This window comes from Lissotriton vulgaris, unplaced genomic scaffold (genome assembly GCF_964263255.1).
Source record: "Lissotriton vulgaris unplaced genomic scaffold, aLisVul1.2 SCAFFOLD_1841, whole genome shotgun sequence".
Taxonomy (NCBI): Eukaryota; Metazoa; Chordata; class Amphibia; order Caudata; family Salamandridae; genus Lissotriton; species Lissotriton vulgaris.
In genome coordinates, this window is record NW_028247076.1 from 402039 (window position 1) to 421040 (window position 19002).

At 49.1% G+C, this 19002-nt stretch overlaps 1 protein-coding gene across 1 annotated transcript in view; it reads left to right on the plus strand.

Moving 5' to 3' along the window:
• The window catches only part of LOC147665643 (E3 ubiquitin-protein ligase TRIM11-like), a 296424-nt gene extending 287277 nt beyond the window's left edge, over positions 1–9147 (plus strand). Inside the window, exon 6 of the mRNA XM_086949620.1 lies at positions 8328–9147. Within this exon, the coding sequence (XP_086805746.1) occupies positions 8328–8839 (512 nt within the window). The 3' untranslated portion in view covers positions 8840–9147. The remainder of the gene's footprint in view (positions 1–8327) is intronic.
• The last annotated feature ends 9855 nt before the right edge of the window (positions 9148–19002 follow it).

Consider the following 19002-nt stretch of genomic DNA (forward strand, 5'->3'; position numbering starts at 1 on the left):
ACCATCCGATTCATGCAAATCGAAGTTGGCAAGAAAATCTTCCAACTCCTCACCCTCTGTGGTATGTTCGAAATGGGGTCCCTCTAGTCCTTCGTCCCCATCATCGCTACTTCTCCTACAAACTAAGTTACATGGGTGGATGTTAAAATCGCCTAATAAAATATACTCTAAGTCATACTTGGTATTCTGGCTGGCCAATTTTAAAATACTATCTAGATTAGTAATGTTACAACCTCTATAGTCACTATTCCCTGAGTTGTAAAAGTTTATATATATGGTCCTGCTGGTGTTATTAGTCACTCTTTCTACCATCAAAATATTAGGGGAGTCAGTGCTAATCTGCCTACAACTTCCCTTCAGGTCTAAGGAAAACAGGATTAAAAGGCCTCCCTTGGCCCTCCCCATACGACTGGCTGCTTTAGTGAAACTGATAAACCCATCCCACCAAAGATTGGCGGAAGTGTCCCAGGTTTCCTGGAGGGCGATAATATGGTGGCCTAAAACAAAGCTTGACCATGCCTTATCCTGTCGTTTGGTATTTAGCCCTGCTATGTTCCAGCTTATCATCTTGCAAGAATCTATAGGTGTCTTAGGTTTTAAGTACCGCACCATTGCCCCTTCAGCTTCTCGTGATGATTGGGTTCCTTCATTGGGTCCCGCTTTCGGGAGACTCTGTAGGTTATCACTGGCAAGACTCTGAATCGCACAGTGCTCAGACAGATTTAAAACGGGGAGATGTTCATGTTTTGATGTGGCTTGGTCTTCTTGCCCTATCTGGGAGATGAGCTCACTGGAATCTAGGCCATTAATACGTTGACTGCTCTGGTCTAGTTGCTGATCTATAGCATCTTTTTCCGGATTAATGTCCTCCATATGTCAGTCGACGTCATTTAAATTGGATAAGACTCCATACCTATTCCCTGCTCCAAATCCCCAGTCAAAAGGGGTGGCCGCCTGACCCCATCCATTTACTGTTGTGTTCCACATGGGTCGTGGGGTATTTGGGCGCATCAAAAACTGTTCATTTCCCGTCCGGGCTATAAACCCATTTCCCTGACCTCTATTGTCATATCCCGGGGTACTTGGTCCCCACCTATTTATAATGGGCCAATTTAACCCGGGTGTTCTGGCAATTGGCCCAATCGGAAAGTTGCATTGCCCTGTCCCAAGACTAATCATAGGATGGAAACGGTCGTTGTTATATCTGGGTCTAGTTTCCCCTCTTCAGTTATTGACTCTTGGATTCCTTCTAGGTCTAGGGATGTTAGAAGAGGTCGCAATCTGATTCTCACTATAAAAGAATTTCAGAGTAAGGGGGATTATGGAACCACTTCTTCGTTGGGGTGGGAAGATGTTAGCAAGAATGTTAGGGAGTACTTCTGCGTTAGCAAAATTTAATACTACGCAGTCCCCTTTAAACTTCTTTGGCTTATTCCCAATCCATGCTACCCTCCTTGTCATAACAATTTCCCCTGCTAGCTGGTCAATCCCCTGGTATGCCATATGCATATTATTAGTGAGCCAGTGTAGGGCTTTATCTTTTAGTCCTTGAGTAGATTCTATTTGCTCATGTGATAGAGTAGGGACATTGGCCAATACAAGAACTACTGGTGAAGGTTCCATAATAAATTGTGATGAATCATCCCCTAAATGCAGTGGTGCTGGCAGAACAGATGGTAAAGTGGGGGACTCTCTTACTACTTCCTGGCTGGGCGCAGGTGGTGGTAACTGCCCTAATGGGATAGACTGTGGTTGGCCTTCCGTAGGGCCTGTGTCCGCACCAGTGTCCTCCTCAGCTATGGCTACTGGTTTAATAACATGAGTAACTAGATTCTCCAAATCATCAACCAACTCACTTTGCGACCTACCCATCTTTTTCACCTCTGCTGTTAATTTGTCTATCTTCCCAATCAGTGGCTTGATGATAGTCCTGATTTTCATATCTATCATATCTGAGATCCTATTGAATAGGTCGTCGTCAATGATTTGTCTTAACTCATCATCATCATCGCACTCCACATTTTTCCCTTTGCGTCTAGGTGGTGTGGTGAGCTTTTTTCTTCCTGACTGTTTCCCCCCGCGTTTAGATTGTGATTTTCTACAAGTTCTCACAGGCCGTGTTACGGGCAACGAGGGTGAGGGAACTTCAACTACGATATTTTGCTGTTGATCGGGGTCAGATGCTGCATTTGTTGACAAATCAACTAGCAGATCGGAGTTTTCATCATTGATGTCTTGAGAATTAAGGTCGGGTATGTGGGTTGTGAGATCTAGTGATGGTGTGCCAGACATTTGTGCATTAGGGCTCGCTGGGAGCAAAATGGTGATTGGCTCAGACCTAGGGATTCCCTTCTTTCATTATTTATTTTTTTGACCACTTGAACTAAAAAAGAATCTATGGTGTTGAGTGACTCTGAGGCTACAGGTGCCAATTTTCTAGGCATGCTTACAGCAAAATAAGGATGCTATCACGGGTCAAAAACGGCACTCAAATAAATAAATGAGGGCAAGACACAGTACTAACAAAACAGGGGAGAAACACAACCATACAACGATAAGCAAATTCTTACTCCAATCAGTTCAAAAGACCAATTACAAATGGGGACTGGGATCCAAAACAATATGAGATAACCTCTCAAAACAACCAGTACTAAGTTCGTATTGACCTCAAATGGGTCACCTGTATAACAGAATTTTTCAACAGGGTCCTATTTAAATTCATATAAGGAAGATCTAATCCTTTTCTGTAACAATAACCCCTCCTTCTAGTCCGTGTTCCTGGGCGATTCAGTAACGGGTCAAAAACCCTCTTCCTACTGACCCCCGTCTGGTAACCGGTAAAAGAATGGAGGATACAGAGGGCTGGTAGGACCAATCAGGAAATGTTCATTAACGATATATGGCAGTGATCCAAAATATTTTCCTCACACAGTACAGTACCTTAGCTACTCCATAGAGGAAATGTCAGGGGGATGGCCTAGCCTGGCCACTTCGTGCCACTGACGGCCACAGACGGTCCCGCCCTTGTCCCGGGCTTCTCCCGGCGTGCTCTCGCACAGCGATAATAGGGGGTTGTTTATATTAGGTGATTGGTTGGTGGGTGTGGCATCACGAGCAGGGATAGCGGCCCAGGTGGCAACAATCAGGGCTAGCAGGGACTCCTGGGAAATGGAGTCCTAAGCCCGCCTCTTGCAGCCCTGCTCCACAGCTCTCTCCTACAACAGCCTCCTCAATGGCCCCTCTCCTTTGGTCCAAGAGTCCAGGGGTATTTCTGGCAGCGGTGCGGGACCCGCGAAGCGGGTTCCGCCAGGTGTGGCGAAGCGGCCCGAGCCCACAAAAAGCAAACAGCAAACAGGATCCTCACTCAGCTACGAGGTATTCAGGGGAGGTTTAAACATTACCTAAACTCAAGAGCAGATACTGAATTTTAATTACCCTTGCACCACGCAATGTAACTGCTTCAACAAAGCTGTAGATTTTACACTTTAATCGAAGAAACACGACCAGCCAGCTGACAGATTAAGCAATATTTCATAAACCAAAATCCAGCAACAGACTTTCTCTTCTACCATTTAAATAACAAAATCAACCGGAAGATGTACTGGAATGGTAATGTTGGTATTTTTCAAGGAGGTAGCATTTCAGCGAACACTTAAGGTACTGGTGACGTCCGTCTCAGGGGGGCAACTAGAGCATGTCGGGACTTGGGTGCAAAGCCTGAGAAAGCCCTAAAAGCGGAGGATAGCAAACTTTACTGTTCGCCAATCAGAGCCCCGGAGATGGTCAGGTTATTTTTTAGATAATTACTATTTCCGTTTATCGAGTCATAGTCATGCAAGTTAGAGGTTATGTTTTATAGATGCATCTCACCTTTCAATGGAGCCACAGAAGACACGTGGGATACATATGGTCCATATTTAACCACGCAGGATGACTCCCCTGATGGCATTTTTTTCTAAACTCTGGGAGGAGGTGGGGGGGGGGAATCTTTCGAGGGAGAACTGGGTGGGGGGTGCATTTAGGCGAGAGCAGTGCACAGGCGTGCAGGGTGGCGGGTGGTTGTTCTCCTACCCTTCCATGGCTCCGGTTGCTCTTCACATCCTGGTTCCTCGGTTCCAGACAGTACCCTCTCTCCTAACCCGCTGCTTCGGGGCTCTTGCCGGGGTCTGCTTCTCCTCCTGCCCGGGGTCGCGCCACTCTGTCCCCGCCCACAAACGTGCGGCATCCAATAATGGATGTTGCGCGGTGGACCAGCCAATCCTGGTGCTACATGCAGCACCAGGATTGGCTTGGGGGGCACACTGTGTACTCGCCCTGGGCAGCCTTTATAAACCCGGCCCGGCTGAAGCCGCACCCCCGGCCCCTTCTCTATGCCTAAAGTGTTTTGCTAATGAGAACAAAAGGGGATAGGTCCGTATGCGAGTAGTGGGGGCTAGACCCATTATTGAATTGCAAAAACACACAGTGCCCACACCACAATTACTCAATCAATGTTTTAAAAGGGTAAGAAACCAATTTATTGTAACCTCCCTAAGACAGCATTATTCTGTGTCCATTATTTTATGCTTTTTATATTTTCCACAAAAAAAATCGTAACAGAACAAAGGACCGTAAATTCAAATATTTACAAGACTAGATGCACTTTGTACATACATCAAAGACAAACATTATTTACACAATAAAAAACATTTCTGCATCAAGCATTACCAAAAAAATTATGATTACATCACAAACAACAAATATCACAATCAAAACATGCGAAAAACGAAGTTTGGGGGGGAATATAAGCAATTTAATGACTTATAAGCACTTTAATCAGTCAGTCAGGATATCTTTATTCGACTTATTCCAAGTCATACAAAGAAACAAAAACAATAAAACATGACATAGGATACATACATAAGCCCACGTTTTCCTAAAAAGCATCAAACTACATGCGCATTTAAAATACTATATACAAAATTAAGAAAATACATTTTCAGTTCATGTCAAGAGAAACATGGTAACCCTATAAAATTGCTAAGGCGAAATTTGGCCAGCAGCTTTCACCCTAGCAGCAGCCACTAAAAAATTAGCAATGCAGAAGGTTGTGCGGGGATTTGTCAGAAGCTGTAAATAAAGCAGCGCCGGGCGTACCTGTGTAAAACCCGCTTCTTTCAGGATGGGGAGCAAATATTTTTTCCTCTGCTCATGATACAAGCTACAAAACATGACAAAGTGCATTGTATCCTGCACCGAAAAATCATCACAACTGCAAGGTGGGGCTAGGTCTGGCTTCTGCCAGCACTTAAAAGAACCTAAGTAGTAATGTAACAGGTTAAACCTAAACTTGGTTAGTAAGAACCTGTGATAAGGGAATGTAACGAAACTAAGATAAGGTGCGAGAGAGGGGACACTAACCAAAAGGTTGTGTGACCTAACTGTTGGCTTCAGTAGTTCAACATCCTCGCGTCGCGCTTCCTTCCTTTCCCTGAATGCCTTTTTTATATAACCTATGTCCAAAGCCCTGATTTTTTCTGGGCATGAAAAAAGTTCTGGGCGACCCAAATCTGTGAATGATTTGATTAAATAGGCCAGCCATGGGATACTGCTATATTTGTCTAAAGATAGAACATCTTTCAGTATTTTATGGTTCAGTGGGAGGTCTTCATTCAACCACATTTTCAGCCATAGGATCAGGGGCGCTAAGCTCAATAAATCTGACAAGTAGGGTAAGCCCACCTCTTGATGGATCGAATAAGTTGGGGTTGACTGGGGTACAGAGTGAAGAGATCTAATGAATCTATTTTCTGCTCTCTGGATAGGGTCAAGATTTACAAAGCCCCACAAAGGAGATCCATATAGTGCAATGGCCACAGGCTTACACTTATAGATTTTTAGAAGGGCTTCCATGGGCCTAGCTCCCAACTTACCCGCAAAGCCCAAGATCGCTGAGGAAGATCTAGTTACCGCCAACCTTTTTGCTCTTATCTGTGGCCCCCATGTTCCCTTTTGATCAAACAATACACCCAAATAGGGGAATGTGGTTACCTTTGAAACAGGGACCCCTCTGCAAAAGAATGATTTATGTCTTTTTTTGGTACACTCACGCCCCATTACCATCGTATGTGATTTGGAAACATTAACCTTCAGGTCCAAATTATCCATAAAAGAGCCGAAGGCATCCAAGAGGAGCTGAAGTCCAACACCAGTGCGGGCGATCAACACGGCGTCATCCGCGTACAGGAGTGCCGGAATTTGTACATCTCCTGCGCGCGGGACGTCCGCGTCCTGGCCACGCAGGTGTGCCCCCAGGCCATTAATGTAGATGGTAAAAAGCGAGGGGGCTAAAATGCAACCTTGCCGTACCCCCTTTAGAGATTTAAACAGTGGAGTACATCTGCCATTGTTTGACACTCGTACGGCTGCAAAGAGCTCCTGATGCAAAGTGGCCATGAACGTAACCAAAGCCTCATCGATGCCCAACTCCAACAGGATCACCCACAGTTTTGACCTATTGACAAGGTCGAACGCCAATGAAAGGTCCATAAATGCAAGAAACACGGAACCCTCCTTGGCCACCGTGTACTTAGAGATGAGTAAGTGCAGATTAATACATTGTTCAATGGTCCCTTTTCTCTCTCTAAAGCCATATTGCAGTTCAGACAACCCGCCACAACCCTCAACGTTCTCCCTCAATCTGGATAAGAGGACTCTGCCCAAGATTTTTATGGTTGAGTCCAAGAGGGATATGGGCCTATAAAACGCAGGATCGTCCCGCCGTCCTTTATTTTTAAAAATGGGAACGATGGTAGATATGGCCCACGAGGCGGGGGCTGAATTGCCGTTAACTGCATTAAACACATTTGACATAACCTCAGCCCACAGTTTAGGTGAAAACATAAAAAAGTCAGCGGGTACTCCGTCTGGACCAGGTGCCTTATGTTTAGTGGTTGCCAGGAGAGCTTTTTCCACTTCTTGAGGATTAAAGATGATAGGATGTACATCTATGTTGGGCAGTTGGCCTTTTTTAGTTCCTTCATCATCGCCCCCATATACATTTTCGAAAAAAGACAGCCATGTTTCGTCGGTAATCACGCAATCCATGGGTGCATTGCTATCATCCGAAAATAGGGGCTGTTTGATGATCTCCCAAAATCTCCTACTGTCCTTCAGTACTGCAGCTGAAAGGAGATTATCCCATGTTTCACGTTTAATAATGTCTTTACGGTTCTTTATGGCTGCTTTGTAAATTTTCTTTGCAAAACATTGTCTTTGCATCTTTCAGATACAAAGAATCTACAGCCCTGATGAAAGACCAGTGACCTTGCGCCTAGTCTTGAAACGCGTCTGCAGTTCTGTTTGGGTGGAATAAATTGCCATCTTTAAGATACTAGGACCGGCTGGTCCAGTATTCAAGTGCTTATAAGTCATTAAGTTGCTTATATTTACCCCCCAAACTTAGTTTTTCTCATGTTTTGATTGTGATATTTGTTGTTTGTGATGTAATCATAATTATTTTGGTAATGCTTGATGCAGAAATGTTTTTTATTGTGTAAATAATGTTTGTCTTTGATGTATGTACAAAGTGTATCTAGTCTTGTAAATATTTGAATTTACTGTCCTTTGTTCTGTTAAGATTTTTTTGGGGAAAATATAAAAAGTATAAAATAATGGACACAGAATAATGCTGTCCTAGGGAGGTTACAATAAATTGGTTTCTTACCCTTTTAAAACATTGATTGAGTAATTGTGGTGTGGGCACTGTGTGTTTTTGCAATTAAAGTGTTTTGCTGGCATCGGCGCATGCCCGGGCAAGTTTCAGCCCGGTAGTTCTCATGCGCACAGTGCTGGTCTGCTGCAGACTGTCACTCAAGCACCTGTAGCAGACCAGCAGACCCGCCCCCCCCCCCCCACTGCCTGCGCACTCGAGTCGGACCGCACCATTATCGACATGATCCGTGTCACACTCACTCCCGTGCTGCGCTGTGGGGCTTATTATTTTGAGAAGAATTATCATGTTTATTAGCTTTAAGCTTAGCTCAGCTGCAGTGCCACGGTGCTTCCAGGGCTTAGTGGGGCTACGCCCCTACGCCCCAATGGACGCACCGCAGCTGCAGTCTAGTGCCTCACACTTTAGTGTAGTGAGCAGTCTAGTGCTGTGCGCTTTAGTGTAGTGAGCAATCTAGTGCTGCTTGCTTTAGTGTAGTGAGCAGTCTAGTGCCCGCTCTCTAGTGCCGCGTGCTCCTTCCAGATGAGGTGTTAATTAATCACATGTAAAACAGAAGCAGTAATTACAGCCTTTCTTTGTGTCATTAAATCTTCAATTGTGAATCTCTTCTCTGCAGTGATGGTGACACTGGATCCTGACACGGCTCATCCTGAGCTCCGCCTGTCTGAGGGGTGGAGACGAGTGAGACAGACTGACACAGCACGGCTCCTGCCGGACACCCCCAAGAGATTCACCCACCACTGGCGCTGTGTGCTGGGGAGCGAGGGGTTCACCTCCGGCAGACATTACTGGGAGGTGCAGCTGCTGAGGGAGGGAGCGTGGGAGGTGGGGATCGCAGCAGAGTCTGTGAACAGGAAGGCAAAGATCCCACAGTCACCTGAGGGGGGAGTCTGGGCTGTGCGGGAGGCGTATGGTCGGTACTATGCTCACACCTCCCTGGGGACCAGTCTGTCCCCTCGTGAGAACCCCCTTAAGCTGGGGGTGTATGTGGACTACGAGGGGGGGCGGGTGTCCCTGTACAATGCTGACTCCATGGAGCTTCTCTTCTCCTACCCGCAGGCCCCCTTCACGCAGAGGCTCTTCCCGTACTTCCAGCTCTGGCTAGGAGCGGACCTGAGGCTGGTGTGAGAGCTGCAGGGAGCTTCAGACCCTCATCCTTCCCTCTCACCCCCCTAGAGGGGAGGAGCGGAGCTGAGGCTGGTTTGAGCCCCCCTCAACTGTCACCCACGGTTTAAACTCCAGCATTCCAAGAACCTTCTTCACAATGACCCTCACCTGTTTCCATGACATCCAGAAGCCTCATCTGAAACTATGTATCTCTTTTCCTTGTACATTTTAAAAACAAGGGCAGACAATGTTTCCCATGTGAATCATGCACCAATAACGCATGTAACATGATAAAGTCTCAGCAGAATTAAACAAGCACTGGCATATCCAAAAGGTCTTGTCTTTGGGTCCCTGTAAGTCTTTAGCCAGAACAATGTTTCTAAGGTATGTTGTTGAGCAGTGTGGCTGCTGTGCTCCGCACTGCAAACCTGGTGTCTAGTGCTGTGACGTGGGGCAGTGGCATGGTGTGGTGTGTTGTTGTAAGGTATGTGTTGGTAAGATGCATGTGGGTGGCATATGCATCTTTACAACAAAAATCGCTAAAGTTAGCTTTACATTTGTATTCTCGCCTATAAACCTCTGAACACACAAGGACATGTTCTTTGCAACAGACGTACATCTTAATCCTCTGCACTACTAATTTAGAATGAGTGGAAACAGCCACTAGAACACACTCTGATCTCTCTCCCACAGACACATTATTTGCCAAGGTTAACTTTACATCTTTATTGTTGCCTGAAAACCTCTGAACACACAAGGACATGTACTTTGCAGCAGGTATCTTGATCCTCTGTGGTACTTTAGCATCAGTGGTAACAGCCACTAGATAAAGCTTCCATTTCCGTCCCGCAGGAACCTTAATCTCCAAAGTTACCTTTACATTTTTATTGTTGCATGCAAACCTCCGAACACACAAGAGCATGTTCTTTGCAGCAGGCATCTTAATCCTCTGCGCGACTTTAGCATCACTCTAAACAACCACTAAATTAAACTCCCATCTCTCTCCAGCAGTTACATTAATCGCCAAAGTTCCCTTAACATTTTCATTGTCGCCTGAAAACATATGAACACTCAAGGACATGTTCCATGCAGCAGGCATCTTAATCCTCTGCATTACTTTAGCATAAGTGGAAACAGCCAATAGAAAAAACTCCTATCTCTCTCCCGCAAACACATTATTTGCCAAGGTTAACTTTATATTTTTATTGTCACATGAAGACCTCTGAACACAAAAGGAAATGTTCTTTGCAGCAGGTATCTTAATCCTCTGCACTACTTTAGCACCACTGGACACAGCCACTAAATTAAACTCCCATCTCTCTCCAGCAGTTACATTATTTGCCAAAGTTCCCTTAACATTTTTATTGTCACCTGAAAACCGCTGAACACACAAGGAAATATTCTTTGCAGCAGGCATCTTAATCCTCTGAGAAACTTTAGCTTGAATGGAAACAGCCACTGGATAAAACGTCCTTCTCTTTTCTGCAGGAACATTAATCGCCAAAGTAAGCTTTACATTTTTATTGTTGCCTAAAAACTTAGACACACAAGGACATGTTTTTTGCAGCAGGCATCTTAATCCTCTACGCTACTTCAGCATGAGTGAAAACAGCCACAAGATAAAACTTCCGATCTCTATCTCGCAGAAACAATAACTGCCAAGGTTACCTTTACATTTTTATTGTTGTCTGAAAACCTCTGGACACATAGGGACATGTTCTCTGCATGCGTCACTTTAACATGAGTCGGTACACCCACTAGATACAACCCTAATGTGCCTCTCTCCAGCAGGAACTTTTTTCCCCAAAGTTACCTTTATATTTTTATTGTCGCCTGAAAACCTCTGAACACACAAGGACATGTTCTGTGCAGCAGGCATCTTAAGCCTCTGTGCTACTTAAGCATCAATGGAAGCAGCCACTAAATTAAACTCCCATCTCTCTCCAGCAGTTGCATTAATCGTCAAGGTTCCTTTACATTTTTATTATCGCCTGAAAACGTATGAACACAAAATGACATGTTCTTTGCAGCAGGCACCTTAATCCTCTGCACTACTTCACCATGAGTGTAAACAGCCACAAGCAAAAAACTCTGATTTCTCTCCCGCAGGCCCATTATTTGCCAAGGTTAACTTTACATTTTTATTGTTGCCTGAAAACCTCTGAACACACGAGCATGTTCTTTGCAGCAGGCATCTTAATCCTCTGCGCTAATTCAGCATCACTGGAAGCAGCCACTAAATTAAACTTCCATCTCTCTCCAGTAGTTACATTAATCGCCAAAGTTACCTTTACATTTTTATTGTCGCCTAAAAACGTCTAAACACACAATGACATGTTCTTTGCAGCAGGCATCTTAATCCTCTATGCTACTTTAGCATGAGTGGAAACAGCCACTAGATAAAGCTTCGATCTGTCTCCTGCAAGAACATTAATCGCCAAAGTTACCTTTGTATTTTTTTTGTTGCCTAAAAACTTAGACACAAGGATATGTTCTTTGCAGCAGGCACCTTAATCTTCTGTGCTACTTTAAAATTAATGGAAACAGCCACTAGATAAAACTTGGATCTCTCTTCAGCAGGAACATTAATCGCCATATTTACCTTCACATTTTTAATGTTGCCTAAAAACCTACAGACACACTAGGACATGTTCTTTGCCACAGGCATCTTCATCCTTTGCGCTACATTAGCATGAGTGGAAACAGCCACTAGATAAAAAATTACATCTCTCTCTAGCAGGAACTTTAATCGCCAGTTACATTTATATTTTTATTATTGCTTGGAAACCTCCTCAACACTCAAGGACACACAGAAATCAGCGTTTGTGTTCAGATTTTTCAAAATGGCATGTGGCGCACACACATGGACTTAGGGCATATATGTTCGCCATATGTGCACCTATGCTTTTTTTAGGGGTGCAGACAAAGCGGTCCCAGATACACACAATTAACTCAATCGTAATAACAAATAGGTACATACAAAAATGATTTATAACAATATTGTTTTTAATCACAACGTGTATCATAAAAGATTCATTCATAAAAATAAATACATAATAAATCACATATAATGCCCCTAAAAGAATGGAGTAAGGAAGGGTAGTGCTGGGATAGTGAAAGTATGGAAACTACAGTATGGGTCACTAAGACAAGGATACACCAGAAATAATGATAAATAAACACAATGGAACAATTAATTCATCAATTAATTTAAACAATCATGCCTCAAATAAAATCATAAATGATAAATCAGGGAAGAGGCTGAACACAAGAGGAAGTGTTGACGTTTCGACCCAAATAGATGCAGGCGTGGTATAAACCTTGCTAGAGGGTCTTCATCAGGACAGGGGTTTCGGGTGGTAGGTCAATGAATCTTAAATTGATACTGTAATGTAGTGGGTATGGTTCAATAGTGGTAGACTCTTGAAGATGCAGGAGTAAAGTTATGTCTTTCAATAAAAACTGCCGTTGACAATAGGGGGTTCACACGTAGATGTATAAGGTGGCGGGTACTGGTCGCTGTCGAACTGTGACTAGTTGAACACAAGAATGTAGACTCTGCCAATAGCAGAAATGCGGCAGAGAAAGGGGGGTTCAGTTGTAGTTTTAAAAAATGACGTGCGTGGGTCACCACTGAATCGTATGTTGTGGCGGTCCTCGTCAGCTCAACAGAACAGAATCTGCCAAAAGCAGAGATTCAGCAGAAAAGAGGAGGGTCGGGGTTCAACTGTAGTTTTAAACAAAGACGTGCGTGGATCACCACTGAATAGTGTGTTGTGACGGTCCTCGTCAGCTCCACAAAGCAGAATCTAGCAAACGCAGGAGTACCACTAACCGTGGAGGTTTTGCACCGAAGACCGCTGATTTCGTCTGCGGTTCGTAATTTGTAAAGGTCAAAGGACAGAATCGTGTAGTAAGAAAAATTGTGGACTAGTCAAGAAATCCTAAGCGGCACTTCTCATCACTGGGCTCAGACTGAGCCCAGCGAAATCAGCGGTCTTCGGTGCAAAACCTCCACGGTTCGTGGTACTCCTGCGTTTGCTAGATTCTGCTTTGTGGAGTTGACGAGGACCGTCACAACACACTATTCAGCGGTTATCCACTTACGTCTTTGTTTAAAACTACAGTTGAACCCAGACCCTCCTCTTTTCTGCTGAATCTCTGCTTTTATCAGATTCTGTTCTGTTGAGCTGACGAGGACCGCCACAACATACGATTCAGTGGTGACCCATTGTTAGACGGACCGGGAGGGTCGGCCGAGAATAAGGGGAGAGGTCTCCGGGGAGAGCCGTCTCCAGCGATCGTACAGACGAGTAACTTCCCCCCCACAGATGTACACCACACAAGGATAAGGTTTAACGTTCTTTATAAGCAATTCTTTAAGTACGGTGAAATGGTACAAGGAGGTCTGGACTCAGGGGTCCCCTCGGTTCTAGTCTCTTGATTGGGAAAAGGGTAGCGGGACAGTCTTGTTACCAATCTGGTAGATGAAATAGCTCACAATCCTCGAGCTCGGCGTTCTAGATGATCGGGCCGCGGCGGAGCCAGCAGGTCCCGGGATGGTTGAAGGTAGCGACGGTCCGCGGCGGAGCCAGCAGGTCCCGATGAAGGTGGTGGTTACAAACGGTCCGCGGCCACGCCAGCAGGTCCCGACGACGATGAAGGTTTCAGAAGGTTGCGGCAGCGCCAGCAGGCAGGACGATAGTTCGCAAGGCAGGACTACGGCAGCGCCAGTAGTCCGTCAAGGATGAGTTCTTCACTGCGTCTCTCGACTCCAGGATACAACTGCCTTCCTGCTCTGGAGCTGCCCCAGTTATAGGTCTGGTCCCCTTTGATGTCCGGACCCTCGCACTTGGAGGTCGGGAGGTCCGGGATGAGGGAGTCCAGACACCCAGCAGGGGGGTGGAGCCAGTGCCCGGGGGAGCCGGGGGCGATCGGCACCTGGCGGGGGAGAGCCATCGACACCTCTTTCTCCCATTGACCTGCCAAGTGGGCCGCTCACCTCCTGGGTGGATGGTGGTGCCGGGATGTCGGGGCCTGGCCAGGCCCAGGGTTAGGGTCGATCGGAGGCCACGCGGCCTCGTGGTGCTGTGTCCAAGATGGCACCCAAGCCGGGCGAGGGGGCCGGTAGTGATTCGGGTCCATGATGTGGAGATGTCCAGGGGCAGGGGTCCCATATGAGACGGGAAACGGGTGGTTGTTGCGTGTCACACCTGAGGAGCCGGGCTCGGGCCCGGTCGTGCGGGGAGGAAGCAAGCCCTTCACGTGGCCTGTCCAACATGCGTCCCCCCCAGCTGAAGGCAGGGAGAGTCACCCATCCTCTTGGGGACTCTCCTCGTCGAGGCGGAAAAAGCGGGACAGGCCATCTGCGTTGGCGTGATCCTGTCCGGGCCGATGTTCCACGGTGAAGTCCATCCCCTGCAGGGAGATGGACCAACGCAATAGTTTGGGGTTTTCCCCCCGCATCTGCATTAGCCATTGCAGGGGCCGATGATCGGTCTGTACCCGGAAGTGGGTACCGAAGAGATAAGGCCGGAGCTTTTTGAGGGCCCACACCACTGCGAAGGCCTCCCTCTCGATGGTGCTCCAGCGTTGCTCTCGGGCCAGGAGACGTCTGCTGATGAAGGCCACTGGTTGGTCAAGTCCTTCGGGGTTCAGCTGGGACAGGACTGCCCCAATGCCATGGTCGGAGGCGTCCGTTTGGACGATAAATTCCCGACTGTAGTCGGGGGCCTGGAGCACAGGGGCGGAGCACATGGCGGCCTTCAGCTTCTCGAAGGCCGTTTGACAGTCTGGGGTCCAGTTGACTTTCTTGGGTTGGTTTTTGGAGGTGAGTTCCGTGAGGGGCCCCACAATGCTGCCATAGTCCCTCACGAACCGCCGGTAGTAGCCTGTGAGTCCCAAGAAGGCGCGGACCTCGGTCTGGGTGATGGGGGGCTGCCACGACTGGATGGCAGCGATTTTGAGTTGCAGCGGGGCCACCAGACCGCTTCCCACCTGATGCCCGAGGTAGGTCACGGACCCCTGGCCAATCTGACATTTGCTGGCCTTGATCGTGAGGCCGGCTCATTGGAGGGCCTGCAGAACCTCTCGGAGGTGGTTGAGGTGGTCGGACCAGTGGCGGCTGTACACAGCGATATCGTCCAGATAGGCTGCGCTGAATTCTTCGAGTCCCACCAGGACCTGATTTACTAGCCGCTGGAATGTTGCTGGAGCATTCTTCATGCCGAATGGCATGACCTTGAAGTGGTAGTGGCCATCAGGGGTGGAGAAGGCAGATCGTTCTTGGGCCCGGGGTGTGAGACCGATCTGCCAGTAGCCCGCTGTCAGGTCGAAGATGCTGAGGTAGCGGGCAGCTCCCATGCGGTCGATTAGTTCATCTGCTCGGGGAATGGGATGTGCGTCGGTTCTGGTGACCGCATTCAGGCCCCGGTAGTCGACGCAGAACCGGAGCTCAGGAGTGGTGCCGGGGGCGGCCGCTTTGGGGACCAGTACCACTGGGCTGGCCCAGGGGCTGTCTGAGGGCTCGATGACCCCGAGCGTGAGCATCTTGGACACCTCCTCTTGGATGCAGGCCCGTACCCGATCTGGTACGCGGTAGGCCCGATGTCGGATAGGGGGACTGTCTCCAGTGTCTACATCGTGTGAGCACCAGGGGGTGACCCCTGGGGTGAGGGAGAACAGAGCGGCGAACTGCAGTAGGAGGTCTCGGCAGCCTTGACGCTGTTCCGGGGTGAGGGCCTCCGAGAGTCGGACCCCGTCCACGGAGCCGTCCTTCTCTCGAGCCCGTAGGAGATCAGGGAGTGGCTCGGAATCCTCCTCGGCTCCGCTGTCTGTTGCCATCAGGAGGCTGAGCTCCGAGCGCACAAAGTGGGGCTTTAGTCTATTGGCGTGGAGGACCCGGAGGGGGTTCCGTGAAGATTCCATATCGATGAGATAGGTGACAGGGCTCTTGCGCTCGACCACTTTGAAGGGCCCTGTCCATTTGTCTTGCAGGGCGCATGGTTCGGTGGGAGACATCACCCATACCTGTTGGCCAGGTTCAAATTCGATGGAGGAGGCATTTTGATCGTACCACCTTTTCATGTCTTCCTGACTGGCCTCCAAGTTTGCTTTAGCCATTTCTCTGAACCGTCTGGTCTGGTTGCGTAGGGCCAGGAGGTACTTGAAGACATCTGGAGGGTTCTTCAGAGGGGGCATTTCCCAACCTTCTTTGACTAGGCTGAGCGGCCCTCGCACCGGGTGTCCATATAAGAGTTCGAACGGGCTGAAGCCGAGGGACTTCTGGGGGACTTCTCGATAGGCAAAGAGGAGGCACGGCAGTAGCACATCCCACTGGCGACGGAGGGGCTCTTCCAACCCCCCAATCATCCCTTTGAGCGTGCGGTTGAACCGCTCAACTAGTCCATTTCCTTGAGGGTGATAGGGGGTCGTGAATCGGTAGGTGACCCCACACTGTTGCCAGAGGGATTTCATGTATTTTGAAATAAAGTTTGTGCCTCTGTCGCTGACGACTTCTCGGGGGAAGCCCACCCGGGAGAAGATCCCCATCAAGGCCCGGCCAACCACCGGGGCTGTCACAGTTCGCAGGGGAACAGCCTCGGGGTAGCGGGTGGCGTGGTCCACCAGTACCAGGATGAACCGATGTCCTTGTGCTGTACGGGGGTCCAGGGGCCCCACAATGTCTATTCCCACCCTCTCGAACGGGGTGGTGACCACTGGGAAAGGTTGCAGAGGTGCTTTAAGCTTGCGGCCGCTCTTCCCGCTGGCCTGGCACGTGGGGCAAGACCGGCAGTGCTGGAGTACGTCGTTCCTCATCTTGGGCCAGAAAAAGTGGGTCACCAGGCGACTGTAGGTTTTGTCCTGACCCAGGTGACCAGACAGGGGGACATCGTGGGCCAGGTTTAGCAAAAAGTCTCTAAAGCGGAGGGGCACCACTAGCACTCGACTGGCCCCTAACTCCGCGATTCTCTGTTCGCTGTACAACAGGTCATTGTCCCAATAGACCCAATGGGTTCCGGAGGTATCCCCTGCGCTCTGGGCGAGGGCTTGTTGGCGGAGTCCCTCGAGGGAGGGACAGGTCTTCTGCTCTTGACAAAACTGTTCTTGGGTGGGCCCCCCTTCCTGACGCCACTGAGCCAGGTCGGGAAGGTCCTGGAGCTGGGCGAGCCCTTCGGGGGTTTGCTCTGGGGGGTCGGCATGGTCGGTGTCTTCTACTGGAGCGACCGGGGGAGGAGGTGCCGGCCATTCTGGTTCTTCTGGTCGGGGGATGGCACGGGCGGCCATGGACCGGGTGGTTACGCACGCCCAGTCCGGGAGGCCCAACATCCCCAGGTGCTGTCTTCTCTCTACGGCGGCCCACGGGGAACTCTCCAGATCATTTCCCAGGAGACAGTCTACGGGGGCATCATCTCGGACCGTCACCTTCAACATGCCAGAGACTCCTCCCCACTCGAAGGGGACGCAGGCCATCCGACAAAGACTCTCTGAATTGTCGGCTGAACGGACAGGGCAGAGAACCTTCGGCAGGATCTGTTCTGGGGTCACCAGGTGACAGCGGACGGCTGTCACACTGGCCCCGGTGTCACGTAGGGCTTCGGCCCTGAGTCCATTAATGTTCACCCACTGACTGTACTTCCGGGTGTTGGCGGGTAGGGGGGCCCGCGGGACCATGTCTTTTCCCCCTAGGCACGCTAGAACCATGGCGGCGGGTTCCCATTCTTGGGGTTCTTGCTCACGTTCCTCGTGTTCTTCGGAGATTTGTTCTTCCCCCAGGGCGGCGGCAGCCATCTGGCGGGGTCTCGGAGTCTGGCTCTGTGGACAATTCGGGTCATTTGCGTAGTGGCCGACTCGCTGGCATCGGTGACACGTGACATTGGCTCTGTACCCCGGGCGCGCCGGGGTGTTGCCCCGGTTGGCCGGGGGTGGCGTGTTGGCAGCGGAAGCGGCCGGGGCATTGTCTCTTCCTCGTCCCTGGCCCCCTCCTCCTCCTCTGGGACGGTGCTGACCCGGGTGGTTCCGGTTCTGTTCCTGCGACCCATTTCGGCCCACTCGGGTGATTTCCCACCGGTCAGCCTCGGCGGCGAGCTGTCGTGGATCAGTCAATTTACTGTCGAGGAGGTGCTGACTGAGCTCGACGAAGCAGTTGTTAGATAGATGCTCCCATACCATGAGATTGAAGAGTTGCTCGTAGGTCGTTACATTGCTCCCCTTGATCCAACCCTCGAAGGCTCGGCTGAAATAGTTCACGTACTCCACCCAAGTTGTCTCGGAACCTCTGGCGGTACATTTCGGGTGTGAGCCCATAGCGGGTGAGGAGGGTAGCTTTCATGTGGTCATAGGAGGTCATCAGATGGTCTGGGAGCTGTAACAGGGCATTGCGGCCCTCATTGACGAACCTCCCCCATAGACCGGCTCCCCAGTCGCTTCGATCGATCCGGTGGGAGGTCATAGCGATCTCGTAGGCCTTGAACCACTGCTGTATGTCGTCATCTCGGAAATATTCTCGAACGACATCCTTGGGGATGTGTACCTTCTTTTCTGTTGCTCCCGGGGTGCGCGGTTGCTCGGGCACCCCTAATTCTTTGTTCTGCTTACGTAATTCTATCTCTGCTAGTTTGCGCTCGTGTTCATACGCCAGTCTCTTCTCTTCGAGCTCTCTTTGTCTCTGTTTTTCTTCCCTTTCTTCTCGGAGCCGTAGATGTTCTAGGTTCAGTTTTTGTTCGGCTAATTTGAGTTCGCCATCCATTTTGAGCCGGGCCATTTCTAGTTCATGTAGTCTGTTTCTCTCTCGCTCTTGGATTTCGTTTTGCGAAAGACCCGTTCTTCGCTCCTCGGGAGCCGTGGTGTTTTTCTCTGCTGCTGCGACATTTTGGTCCGGGGGTCTGACGGCCCCGGTTTCCGCCCATGACTCAATGGCTTGCTTGAAATCGTCCTTAGTACTCAGACCGGTGGTAGCGATACCTAGTTCAATGCAGAATTGTTTCAACTCACGATGGCTGTACTCTTCCAATTTCTCCATCTGGAATTTCTCGGTGGATCCGCTCTCTTTGGTTGTCATTGTGGTTTCGTCGTGGGGTGAGCTACTCTCTGTACGATTACGCGTTGATTCGGATCGCGCCGCTGGCCACCAATGTTAGACGGACCGGGAGGGTCGGCCGAGAATAAGGGGAGAGGTCTCCGGG